Here is a 14,427-nt window from a genome sequence, read left to right as displayed (position 1 = left end):
CATACCCAGCAATCGAATTTGCATGATGGCGCCGTGTAAAACGAAGAACATCCAGAGGGGCTGGGAACAGTCCGCGCACACCTGCATGCCAATGCCGGCACCGTTGTGGCTCAAGTGCAGCTCACCATCAGAATTCACCATAAATCCCAGGATGTCTCCGCTCTGGAGGGGCACCAGCACTCGGCAGATGGCCCAGAACTCCTTCCGGTCGACCAGGGACTCGGGGTTGTAGGGGAGGTCACTGGGGCGCAGGCTGCTGGGGTCGCAGGACGTCACCCCGTAGGAGAGTGTCCCTGTGCGCACAGCGTTGGACTTGTTGATTTTGACAAAAATGGTTTCGTTGATCCGAAGGGGTCTGCTGGTGAACACCAAAGTCCTCTCCTCCCGGGCGTGCTCCAGGCGGGCCACGGTCTGGTCATCGAGGATTTTGACATGGGGTCCCCGGAGGTGGTGGAAGCGGAGGTCGCTCTCCAGCTGGGACGGGAGGAGGTGGGAGTGCTGGGAGTTGAGGGAGTTCTGCGGGATGGGGCAGGTGGTGGCCGTCACGTGGAAGGCGTCCTCCTGCAGGTTGAGGTCACACAGGCTGACCGAGAGGCGCGTGTCCTCGGTGTCCCGCCGCAGCGAGGGCCGGCGGATGGCCGTGAAGGAGCGGGGCCGCAGGCAGTCGGGAGGGATGATTTCACTGTCTGTGGGAGAAAGAAACCAAAAAAGGGGTCACTTTCAGAGAAAATTAAAATGTCCAGGAGCTTGAAAAAAATATGAGTTTGCTCAATATGTTTAAAAGGGAGAATCAAAGACCTGCTGCCATTAATAAATTTTCTCCTTTGAAATATGGGAGCAGAGTATCATAAAATGTATTTGCAATCAATTGCTGTTCTTGTACTTTCCCCACCAGCAACAACATTTCCAGCTTCTGAGCAGGCAGACTCAAAATCAATGGCAAGAATTGCCCAAGGGAGGCTCTCCTTGGAGAGGGAAAGCAGAGGATAAATATCTGAAATACACCTTTAACATACCAATCAATATCTACACAGGCTCTGAGTTTTCATGCCCTCTTTATTGTCCACAGTAATTCTCACAGACTTATTAAATAAATATCTAGCTACATTTTTTTTATTTTAAAGAAATTGCTATGTTCAGTTCTATATTATTTATCACCATATGAAATTTAATTAATATTTCTGTCTATAGCTAATCATTAGTGTCCTGGTTCTCACTGCAGAGCAGTACAGATATGAATTTTACAGTGCAGAATTTGAGAATATGCCAGGTTTTAGAAATACAATACAATCATTTATTATTTACAAGCCAAATAATTAAAATTCAAATCCACAAATACGTAACTAAGAGAGATGATGCTCAGACATTCAAATCCACCAGTGGAAACAAAATTGAACCTTATCTTCTTTGTTAGTATCATCTGCTGCTTCAAGAACTAATCCTTTTTTTTTTCCTGAGGAACATACTCCCCTGTCTTTAATGCTGAAATTACTTATATTTACCACTTCCTTAGCTGTGCTGTTGTCTTATAAATGAAAAAAAAGCCTTCATCAAAATTATAAAGAAAACTGAGATAATGCAAAAATTTGTTCTTATGTCCAACTTTCTGACCTCTGAGAAGCATGAGGAGACCACTCACTTGTGTGAAAATTGAGTATGTGGGAAACTCCGGGAATGGTGTAAGAAGCTGTGACCCAATTGGACTGAAGTCTGTTGTGGCTTTGAGCCCAGGTCCAAATAGTAGGAGGTGACACCAACACAAAGCAATACACCAGACCCCACTGTGGGATGTGCTGCAAACACAGCACAAGGTGGAACAAGGGGAAGAGGCTTAGTTGTCCCTAAAGCACATACTTGGCCCTTGCAGTGGACACCTCCTCCACCCACATATCCTTGGGATTTTCTTTATGACAACAAAGAGCAGGACATCAGGTTATCTGAGGATTTTCCCAGTGAGATGTACTCTCTCCCAGTACACCAGAGTAGTAGCTCCATACTGGTATGCCAAGGAATAATGCCAGCTACTGAGTAACCAACATCTCCTGCAATATCTGTGGTCTGACTAACAGTCTTTCCTGTCCTCCTCTTCTGGGAGTCCTGACAAGAGCACACCCACACAAGGTTTGGCTTCAGTAGAGCTCTTTGCTTTGCTTAAACTGGATTATTCCAGGCTCCTCTTTAAATAAACTGCTATTACAAGGGAAGCAGAGTCCTAAAATAAAAATGAGCTTTGTTTCTCATATTTGATTCTCTGCATACTGATATTTCAGCCTCTCAGAAGTTAATTGAAGAAAAGGAGGAATAAATAAGATCAGAAATTACCCCAAGTAATCTAGAAGTGGGTCGCATTAATGCTTTGAAATATATGGGCTAGCATTTGCATTCCAAGTGCTCCTGCTGGATAGCATTGGACTTATTTTATCCTACTTTAGCTGGAAACCTACATAGGAGAACAAATTAATACTGGCAGCTGATGACAATCCTTTTGTGTAGGTGAATGGATAGAGACCTTTCTGAATAGGAACAGAAGGTCCTCGCTATTTTATTCCCTGTAACTATGCATGTGCAGCCTGGCTGACAACTGTGATGTGTGGGTAGCTTGGAGCCAGGGTTTTGAAACAGCTTGTTTTCCACCAGGATGCTTGCATTTCCCTTTGGCTGCTGGACAGAGTATCTTTTTCCATCTGAAAAGAGGTTAAGAGAGATGGAGTTCTGCAGACACGACACATGGCAGTGATAGCAAACCAGGGTTACATATCCAGCTGTTTTACTTAAACCCCTCAGTAGCTCAGATGCATGACCACCTAAGGAATAAAATGTCTCTAGCACATAGAAGCAACTGTGAAACTTAGTTCACTAATGTTTGCAAATAGCCATGGAAGAAAGGATTGCAGTTTACTGGCTTCTGAAGAATGTTTGTGAAAATTTAGAGATGAGTCTCTAAGAGATGCTGGCCTACATCGCAAAATATCCAGCCAAAGGGAAAAAAAATCCCATTGAATATAAATCAAATAAGAAGTGGGATTCATCTTTTGGGGTAGTAGGTAGTTTGGAAGAAATGTGGAATGCCATTTACCCACAATAACTGATGATGGCCAAGGGCTGTGAAAGAACAAATCTGGTGAAATGTGGAACAAATGAGGTGACTTTGACCGCTTTCTTTCAGAAGAAGATGCCCAGGAATTAGTTGTTTTCTTCCTTTAAAGCTTCAGTTCTCACTTTTAAAACACAGACCAAACTAGTCATGCTGAATACAGATTTAAACTCTTCATGCTGGAGTGGCCCCATAACACAGCCTTAGCCCTGCAGAACATTTACAAGTGATCTTTAATGCCTACAAAGGAGAGACTCCTTTGTTCAGGAGCATTTATATTTACAGAGGCAAATCTGGGGGACACATCAAAAAGACTGAAAGACTTCATGTGACAAGACTGTAAGACACAAAATGGGTCCAACAGTCCATTACCAACAACCACCCAGCTTCAGCCTGAATAGTTTAGAAGTCATTCATCTCTTCATTAAACATCCAAGGTTATAAAATTTCTTGTATAAGACAGTTGGCAGTGTTACTTTGGGAAAAGTCAAATGATGAGAGATCTCCTTGGGTGAGAATAGATGGACTTGTGAAGACCACAGCTATCCCCAAGCCACCAGAGCAAGCATTAACACCACCAGCAAGCTGGCCTTGACCATGGCAGCTCAGTGGAGCTGGCTGCCCAGGTAGCTTTCCAGAGAGGTTTTGCTGAGCTCTGCATCAGTGCAGTTATGATGTTATTTCTGGATTTCAAGACCTATAGTTTCTGGTAAGAGTACTGACAAAGCCAAAGTGGAAAAGATTTCTACTAAATACAGATTTTCTGCTCCTCAATTGGAGAATCTGAGACACTGAATTTAAATGCCTTTGTATTTTTTTTTTCTAGCTTTGTTTAAGAAAAGGGTAAGGAGGAGTAATTAATTTATCTAAGTAGAAATGAAGGGCACTTGAGCAGTTCAGCCGCCTTCTGTTTTCTTCTCCTCTTTAGTGAGGTTCATCTGCAAAATTTAGATTCTCAGCAGGTGATTCCTTACACAGAAAAATAATTTCAAATATCTTCCTCATGTGAGAGGTTTCAAAGCCTTCCATTTTCCTGATCAGAGGGCATAGAACAGCTCCTCACTTTGTGCAAGCTCAATGCAACTGCAACAACACTCTAAAAAGGAGCTGGTGAGCAGACAGATGCAGCTGAAATCACTGCAATCAGATCAAAAGTATTTCACTACCACCTTTCTTTTGAGCTACTGCCAAATGTTGCCTTCTCAAAGTAATTTATTTCCTTAAACATGTGTTATGTTAATATGTAGAATACATACATTATCTCTATAATATATAGAGATCACATACATGCAAATTGAATACACCAGCACGTACAGATCCTCTCAGCTCCACACATGCCCAAAGGGAATGTGTTGCTGTCAGACTGTCAAATCATCATTTCCCTCCTCTTTTTCTGTTTCAGTACTGTGTGTAACTGCCTGAAGGCTTGACTTTCCAAGGTCATGAGCAGCCAGTATTCCTACACCTGTAAAGGATCTAAGACAGCAGAGCAAACTCAGCTGGATGCACACACAGGCTGGAAACTCAGTCTGTGTTTAACTGCAGCTCAAGGGACAGAGACCTCCTCTTGATCAGTTTCCTGAGATTGGTGCAATCCTATGACCTCCATGAATTGTAGTTCTTCAGAGTATGAGGTCTGCAACCAGTCTCCTGAATGAGCTATGGAACATCTAAATAACTCTTACTACTACAAAAAAAACAACTTATAATTTGGGGAATCAGACTGTTCTGTGAGAACCTTAAGAACATATCCCATTTCTAATGATCCTCCTTCCCTCCCAGGAGAGAGAAATGCTAAGAAGTCAAGAAGTGCCTAGTAATTCCTTGCATCTGGAGAACATTTCTGTCCTCAGCTACTAAGCCAAGAGTAAAAAATTAGCAAGGCCAGATTTTGCTGGTATGATGCCTCCCTTTCCATGAGAAAACTCATGTTTTTCCTTCCTTCTGTCCTTTGCTTTACTTTTCACAAGTGCAATTTTTTTCTCTTAATCCTTCACTTCACTGGGTAATGGTATTTTCAGTGGGTACTGGTGCTGATGGAATAATTTCCGTGACCAAGGAACCTCAGGGGTTCCAAAAGACACATTGAAGTCAGAGGCCCCTGCAAGAATATTCTGTGTAAACCTGCTCCTGCAAAAGGATGTATACTGTATTATTCCCACCACCCTCAAGTGGCGGCATTCCCACTCAGGAGTGCAGGTGAAGGCTCTTTTTCCCACCATCAGTTCTACCTGTCACAAGGAGTTACCCAGGGAGGACAGCTGCTCTTCCAACTCCTGTAACCTTGCAGTACCTCCTCTGTGGTCTGCAGCAGAATTATGCACCAAACAGTCCATTTGGCAGGGTTCTGACGTTGCAGAGAGAGCTGTTTGAAATATGAGGCAGAGGTACCACACTGTAAAGCAGCATCACACTCAAGGGCAACTGGGGAAAGCAAGCAGTGTAAGACAAGAAATAAACCTGTGCTTCTGGGAACCGTCTGTCGCTCCCAGGCTCGAACTGCCACCGTGGCAGTGCCTTATTAATCTCAGCTCAGCTGCCTTGTGTTGTGCTGGGGAACTCACTGCTCCCTCGCTGGCTTAGTCCTGGCAAGCTGATGTGCACTGCTGGGGGGCTCCCATGCTACAGAGCAGAGTGGCCAGAACAATTTCTGTATGTCGTTTATAGCTCAACTTATTATGTACTTTAAGGTGACTGAGGGTTGAAAATATGGTAAAATGGAAGCAACTTATATTCTCATTTATCCCTCCTAAAGTAAGGATGGAGATCATCACTGCAACTGGTGGCAAGGAATAATACCTGTTCTCAAACTCCTTTGGTTGCCAGCTTGCCTGATGTGTGTATGGCATCCAGCCCACAGCATCACCTCCAGTGGAAAGAAGAAGAGCATTTGTGACTGGGTCTGGGAAAAGAAGGACCATTCTGTAGCCCTGAGTTCAAAATCCACCCAAATTAATGGGTAACTGGAAGAAGATTTTCATGGTGCCTGCTGTGCTCATGGTGTAAAGACATCCTCATCACCATGGGATTCTCTGCTCTAGGCTCCCTCAGTTTCTGCCATCTGCATCCTAGCTGCTTTGTTGTAGCAAGAGGAGCTATGCAAGCAGGAGAGTAAAAATCAACCTTACTTAAAATAAACACAGGAGAAAAACTGAGAAGTGAAGAATGCTGAGGCCCTGCTCGCAGTCATTAAGAGGCAAATCTCCACTCACAGAGCATGTCTAAAGTGCTTTTCCCTGCTGGCCATGTGAGAGGAGATACTTATAAAACTATTTGTTTTTCTGCAAACTCTCACTCTCCATGTGAGGTCTGGAGAGGAGACTGGGATCTGCCACGCTCAGCATTATGCTGCAAAGACCCACCCTCTTGGACGGGTCCTTCTGCTCTGATGCTGCACACAGGTTCTCCCCTCACTGCTTGTGCTGTTAAATGGTGAATTTATATAACCCCAGACCACTCCATTGTGTTTATTTCTCATAAACCATCAGGCGCCAGAATGCAGCTTCTCGGACCATACAATGAAACCACTTTCAGAGCATTATTGTAGCATGTGGGAGGCAAATGTTTAAAAGCCCTCAAAGGAATGATTCAGACTAAAAACCTCTTTTGCCATATACTTAGGAATTCACTTTTACAAAGTACATTTCTCTTTATGAACAACTGAGAAATCAAACGGCCTGAGTTATTGCCTCTGATCAACCATTCCTTATTGAAAACACCCACATCAAATCAAGGACATCAGGCAAAATCTACTTACACAATATCTTGCTATGTGCATTTCACTACTTCATTGACAGTATAAATATCCCATTTCAAATGGAGGTGCTCCCATTTGCTCTCACTGCTCTGGCTCCTCTCTTTGCAAAACTACAGCCAACAGACAATACCACTTGTACCAGCTATTTATGGAAGATGCCAGGCTGCTCTTTAAGAGACAGTAAAATCTGCACTGGGGCAAACTGCATTTGAGATCACAACCCAGCTGCCAGGCTCTGCAGCAGAAGACACTCCTCACCATGTAAACAGAACGGATATATAAGAGATGAGTGGCAGGCAGGAAGAATTAATGTTCTTATTTTATAGACTGGAAACTGTGGGATGGATTGAGCAGTCCAGAGGGACAGACGGCTCCTCTGACAGAACTCTTAAGTGAAGCCCCTCAGGGTTTAGCTCAGTGCACAACAAAACCCCTCCATTTTCCATGGTACACCCTCTCATTTCCTAATTCTTCATCAATGCATTATTCTTGCATTATTCGCTATCTGCTGCTCCTCTGCTTCTGTGTGCAGGTTGCTCTTCTCACCTCAAAAGTCAACCTACTTGGGATTCCTCATCCACCACAGATGCCAGTGGCCAGCATGGAAACCACCATTCCAGAATTTCCCTGTCCCAAACACACCAGTTTGGGATCACTGCACAGTCAATGGAGAGCAAACACCCATTTCATGTGCATCAACGTGGTAAAAGCAGGAGTTAATTGCTACAAGCAAATATTGGCTTCCTGCCCACTGCAACCTGGGAGGCAAATTACCTGGTATTTCATATCAGCCATTTTCACTGCAGGAGTGGCAGGTATTTAAATCACCCGAGTCGATTTGTATGCTTGTGCCCAACACAAAGTCCTAATCAACTTTCTGACAAGACACTCAGACGGTTTTTCCAATATTGATGGAAGCATTTGAGAGAATTTCTACAATAACCAAGGGGCAAAAGCCAAAGCTCAAGCCAAGGGTTACAAAGAGTCCAAAGCCAAAGTTCTTCTGTGGGAGAAATAATTCATATTTACACTAAAAATCCTCACCAGATTTTAAAGCTGGTTTACAAAAGAAAGCAGATCATTCATCCTGTGGAACCAATTGCAAGGCTACAAACATCTGCCACTTTAACAGAAATGACTGGAAATCAACAGTGCTTACGTTCATCTCCCTGGACTCATCTTTGCTTTGTGTTTGCATCTACTTGGATAAAAATCAGCAATTCTTTACAGGCATTTTGGGAGATATTGAGCACTAAAACTATTTGGTTTGCATGACTCAGTTTTGGAGATGTGATAAAAAATGGGATGGAAGAGAATAACCCCAGTATTTAGTTTTTACCAACAGCTAGTTGTTTAATAAATTCATTGTGCAGATCTGGTGGCTTCCTGTAGCCATTTAGCACCAAATCCTGCTTTGAGGTAATGGTACTTTTATACCATCAGGCAGCTGATGTCCTGCCAAATGAATCTCAGGAAAACCCTTGGGACCTGTTCACTTTTCCAAGAACACAAATATGACCTTGGTTTGCTGTGACTATCACAGATTTCTTGTCATGGGTTGTCAGTGTTGTACCAATGGTACAGTCAAAATATCATAGCAAAATGAAACAGAAAAAAAACCAAACAAATGATCTGGATTCTAAAAGGATGTGAGTTCATGTGCTGCCAGTTTCCAAGTTGAAGTATTCAGAAAGGGAAAATAAAAATCCCTGAGCTTTAGAGAATTGTGGCTGTTTTTAAGTCAAGAGTGAGCAACTGCAGTTCCCAGGCCAGCTTAGTAATTGAACTGATCATCTGCATATTCTTCAATAAAATCCAAGGAATGAAAGCATACAGTCTTATACATGGACTGATAAAATGTAGTTTTGGGGCGTTTATTATCTAATAAAAGGCTCTGAACCAGTCTGCTTTATACCAAATATTCATAGAATTCTGCCTAACATCTGTAACCATGTCAAATTGATTTGCACATGTGAAACAGCACAAAGAGCATAACTCACCTCATAAAACTGAAATAAATTACTGGTCTCCTCAGAAAATATGAATGTTCTGAAAGAGTCTGACAGTAGGTTATGGAGAACAACCTTCCATATGTGTGTTACAGTTCTGCATTTGTTTTCTTTTCCACAAAAGCTGATGCTCAGAGAGAGTCTGCAGGGTATTGGCAACATCTGTGTTACAAACAACACATTTGAGTTTCATTCAGGCTTTTCATTCGGGGTAAATTCATCCTCCCCAGCCAGCAGTTTTGAAGACTGACAAACATCCTTCAGGTTGAAGATGTGCCTATCCACTGCCACAGCCACCTCTGGATATTGGCTCCTCCTGGTCTGATTCCCTTTATTGCGTTCAAGGGTTTTCTAACTCCCCTTAAAGTCAGAGAAATATGGTTTGAACAGAAACCACGTGCCCTGGCTTTTGTGGAAACAACCTAGATCCTGTTATTCACCCCTTAATCCATCCCTGACTCACACATGAAGTCTCTAAACTTCACTCCCGCCCCAATCAATGATTTTCACCTCCATGCCCCAGGCCTCTCATACTCCATGATCAATTATTATTATCCCTCTTGGAAACCACAGCAAAACAATCATCACTCTTAGGACCATACCAATCTCTGTCCTGCATCTCTCTGTAGGGTGACCCACATTTCCCTTCCATTTCTTTTGACTATTTCTATAGATGGAAAGCCTTTTTTACTTGTTTTAATTACCTGTAATAGACTATTCTCTCAGGAGACTCTCAATTGCCACTTTATCTTATGTTTCCCGATCTTTAAAATGTACATTTCTCTGTGGAAAAGCTCTGGGTTTTGGTTTTGGTGTTTTGTTTTTTTTTGTTGGTTTTTTTTTTTGGGTTTTTTTAACCTTCTTTATGGGAAATTAGGGCAATAATTGCAAGTTCTTATTGTCTAATAACTTTATAGCTCTGACTCTGTTGCTCACTCCTGGCACTATCATCCTTTTTACTCTCCTGTTCTCTTAGGAATTTTGACCCTCTTATTTCACCTATTCAGGTAAGAACGCAAGTGCATGCAGTGTTAACCCCACAACTTCACCTCAATGTGCTCTGCCACAGATTGCTATGAGCCCTCCCACAAGCCTATTTCAAACCTTATGTTACTGTGCAAACGTTTCCATAGCATCTCAGTGCCCACAGCCAATTCCCAAGCTGCATCAGACACACTCCCTCACCCCCTGAATCACCTGACAGCAAGTTGCTTCAAAACAAGCACTTTCTGCCTCCTTCCTACTTGTCATCCTCCCTTCCTGCATCTCTCCTTTTTCACTCACTTCCATTTACCCCTGTGCCCCCAGGCAGCCATGGAGATGCTGGCTCCTTCTGCAGCTTCTACCCACACTTGCCAGTGTCACCTCCCGCCACCACTGATGGCTTTGCAAAGAGCTGCTGGGGGAGAACTCAGCCCAGCAAAACAACCACCTCCTACCTGTCAGGGTCTCTCCAAGGGCCAGCATTTTACCCAGCACCATTGCTTATTGAACTGATTTCATGCCATTGGGGGAAAACTCAATTCCTTAGGAATCCCAGGAGCCTGAGCTTGCTGCAGTCCTGTTTCATTCACAAGAGCACTGCTAAATGATAAACTGCCTGGACATCACAAGGATTTTGCTGCTAACTCACCTACCAGGGCTAAAAGCACATTTTCTACTAAAGATGCAGCCTGTGAAATGCAGTAATAATACATTATATTTCATAGTCTGCCTGAAGAAAAAAACCAAAATGAATTGTGAAGATACAGTATTTCAGGCTAACCTGAAGAAGAGTGTTCAGTTTATCTTGCTTCCTTTTATAAAAGCAAATGAATATTGGATCAAGAGCTTCTCCAGTTGGTTTCTGAGGCTTGTTTGGAAATCACTGTTGCCAGTGACTTTTCAAGATTAAAATGTTATTTCAAGACTCAACATTGAAATATAGAATTTTGAAAATAGTGAAAGAAAACAGCTAGAGTTTGCCAAAAGTATTTCAATTTTTCAACCATGACTAACTAAGTTTACAGATATCTCTCCTCCTCCAAGCTGGTTCCCCATCTAAAGATCCAACAAACATATATCTGAAAGAATGCACAGAGTGCTATTTGTCCAGAGTATTTTATTTGTTTAAATTCATTTTAGTATCTCTTTCTTGGAGAATTTCCACCCATAATTCAACATGAAGGAGCTCTCAAAAAATTTCTGACTCACTTTCCACATGTACAAAATGACAGTACAGCCACTGCACACCACCCAGCCCACTCCTGTTCCAGAGCTGGTGGAGTCTGCATCTCACAGCTGTGCATGCAAACAGTAAATCAAGGCCCTGTTTGATGAGCTTGTTTGAAAATAGCACAATTGCTGCTTTCTGCACCAAATCAGAAAAGTTCTGTATGTGTTTAGGCATGTTCCATGTCACAACAGCACTACAATATACACTTCCTCCAAACAAGTATTTATATCTCACTGAAGGCACGGGATGTGCACATAAGCATATCAGCAGTCCCAAACCAGAAGCACGGGGTAAGGTTTAAAAACCACATTCCACAGGAAAAAAAATAAAAAATCTTTGCTAAACTACACTTGCCATCTGTCCCCTTGCATTGGACCAGCGGAGAGAATAGCAAAGGAGATTTCCTGAAACTAAGCCTAGATCCCCCACTCTAGCTGTCCCTGCTGGCCAAAATGATGGGGGAACAGGGAAAGGGTCCATACTCACTTCCACAGAGGTGCATAACTGAAAAGATCACCTCTTTTACAAATTCTTCACATATTTTGTTGTGGCAAATGCCCATTAGGCTCATGATTTCTCCAAAAATTATTTTGATACCCTCATCTAAAGGAACTAAAGAGCTGAATCTTGCTACCAGATCTTCAGCCAACTCCTTAACAAGCAAAAGACAAATTTCACTCTCACCTACCCCAGAGAAAAGTTTCATTGCCTATCAGTAAAGATAATTTGAATATACAGATCATAGGATCCACTTCATCTACAGATCAATCATCCACTTGTCCAGTTTCAATCTGTTAACCAATCTGGTAACCAATATTGGGATGACTCTCCCAAATTCAAGAATTTCTCATCCCATTAGTAGACTCATTTCTCTTCAGCTTCTGCCTTCTTCAGCATCAACGTTTAAAGTAGTATTTGGTGAGAATGGTATTCTGAACCTTTCTACACCTACTCTGAGCTGTTGTAGGGGGCTATCAAACCCTTTCTACATAATAACAAAAATTGCAGTATGATGTGCTTACCTCAACTGAAATGTCATCACCAACACCAGTTCCTTGCTCAAAAGAACCTGGGACTGATCCCAGGTCTGTCTGGGACATGGATATTAGAGCAAAAAGACCTCTTCCCACTGCGCTCAGTACAGTCCCACTGTTGCTGGCACTAAAACAACTAGGACTTTATAAATGTCTTTGTTTCCAAGCACAGATGTAGTCCAGTGATCAGAGCAAGAGCCTGGATAATTCACATCAAAACCCTTTCCCACCCACCACAGCGTGGTCCTGGGAAGGCATTTCTGAAGGCAGAAAAAGCAGAGCATGTGGTCAAATTCTCCTGCTATCTAAAACAGAGAAGAAAGGGTTACCACTTGCTGCATTTCTGTTCTGTAACTTTTTTTCATATCGAAGTATGCAAAAGGAAAAAAAAAAAAAAGGGGGGGAAGAAAAGAAGAAATCCCAACAAGGCACGGAGATGATTTATGCTCAGGAAGAAGTCGATGGCCACATGCAGAAAGAGCCTCAGGAAGCTGTGCACACTGTGGTCCAGCCCAGGAGAAGCCATGTCCCCTTTGCTCTGTGCCCACAGAAGACACAGAGCACCCAGACAGTGGTTGCCATAGCCACCCCTTCATGTTCCAGAGTCAAGTTTCCCTCTGCACAGAAAGATTATTTATAAGGTGGCTTAGGTGTGCCTTGTGCCTGACAGTTAAAAATGGGAAGTCCCATCCCAGGGGAGTTTATGGCCCTTATTAGACATAACACAGTGAGAGGGTACAATAAACACAGGGAAGAGGGTCAGGGCAAGATGCTGAGGTGCTGCCTATATGCCCTGCCAGCTCTTTATTTTTCCTATTAAACACTGAAAGGGCTCTGCATCCCTGCTCATTTCTGCAAACGTCCTGTTGGTCTGTTACACTGCAGCTGCTCAGCCTGGGCTAGGATGGGTTCCACAGCTTCTCCAGGCCAAGCTGAACCCTCCACCCCAGAGCTAGCAGCGCTTCTGAAGAGCTGTGAAGTCCATGAAATCCCTCCTGGCTGAGTATCCTTCCCTCCACTAGGCTAGGGTGCTGAACATGCAGGTCCTGCTCCATGCTGCCAAAAAGGAAAATGGGCTGCTCTTGGTAGTACCCATTTCCAATGGGGCCTGGCATCTAGGGGAAAATAGGGACAGCATTTAGTCCCTAAACTGGTGTGGAGAAATCATGGGGCTCATCAGGACTGCTGGAGTAGGCAAAAAGACACCTAAGTTACAGAGACTCCAAGTCACTACAGCCTTGTCCCCACACCCAACACACCATACTCTGATGCTAACAGGGGGACAGAGTGACAGCACTGAGAACAGAAATAGTGTCTGTGTGCTGGCTTGCTGACAGCCAGCACAGTGCCTCTGGGATGCTGCATCCTGCTGGGGAGAGGTGAGGGTCACCCCGAGCTGCAGGCTCTGCCCTCTGGCTCTGCCACATCAGCTCTGTCTCGCAGCTGGAAGATCTGTCACAGCAGAAAAACTGCCTTGTCTGCACAGAAGTGAACAGGGACGCCACCATGGCCCAAATCTGCAGGAATAGTGATAAATGACAACTTTGCTACCCACTGCATTTCAGTGGTTTGTCCTGCCAGAAGCATTTCACTCAGGTCTGTCGCAGCTGCTGCAGTCGCCCATGGTCTCACAGGTTCAGGCAATGCCAATTCTTTCTTGAGTGAGTTTGGCAGTACTTTGAAAATTCGTATTTGTGAGCAACATGAAACAAACATAATTTAGTAAGGAAACAAATAACAGGATAGCTGTTGGGTTCACTTTTACATCTACAACAAACAAAACATCTGTGGGATCACCAGAATTTTTAACCATAGGAGAAGCTGCTCACACCGTGGCTTTGCTGGGGCACAGACAGCTGCAGCACCTATGGGTGCAAGTCAGAAGGACAGTGTGGCTCGTGTGCCTGCCTCACCCTGCCCATTGCTACATCAACCCTGCCAGGAGCTCCCTAAAAGCTGTGATTAGAAGACATCATCCTTCATCTCTGCCCCCAGGAGGAGAGCCACCTCTACATTTACGTCGGGATGTCAACAGTTGCCCGAGCTCCAGTGCCCCATTTTGGGAGGTGAGTCTCAGCTCTGGGTGTCAAGGTGGAACCTTCCAGAGGCACCAGTGCTATGTCAGGGTTCATGGTCCATTTGAAATGAACCATTCCAAAAGTCTACTTTTTCCACCTCTCATCCCTCTGGGAAACCCTCTTCTCCCCAGAAATTTGACATTTCTTAATCTTGGCTTGTTTTCCAGGTCAACAGCCTTGTTCCCCAGCACTCCCAGCCATTCAGCAGAGGCGTGTCAAATGCTGTCACTGTCTCTGTGC

General features: G+C 43.7%; 1 protein-coding gene across 4 annotated transcripts in view; it reads right to left on the bottom strand.

Annotated features, from left to right (window-relative positions):
• The window catches only part of NEURL1 (neuralized E3 ubiquitin protein ligase 1), a 143,933-nt gene that overhangs the window by 16,871 nt on the left and 112,635 nt on the right, over positions 1-14,427 (bottom strand). For all 4 annotated transcript variants that reach the window (XM_038141686.1, XM_038141685.1, XM_038141688.1 and 1 more), the window contains exon 4: positions 6-686. In XM_038141686.1, the coding sequence (XP_037997614.1) occupies positions 6-686 (681 nt within the window). The remainder of the gene's footprint in view (positions 1-5; positions 687-14,427) is intronic.

This window comes from Motacilla alba, chromosome 6 (genome assembly GCF_015832195.1).
Source record: "Motacilla alba alba isolate MOTALB_02 chromosome 6, Motacilla_alba_V1.0_pri, whole genome shotgun sequence".
NCBI classification, from domain to species: Eukaryota; Metazoa; Chordata; class Aves; order Passeriformes; family Motacillidae; genus Motacilla; species Motacilla alba.
Note: the sequence above shows the minus strand (reverse complement) of the source record. Positions and strands in the feature narration are given on the sequence as shown.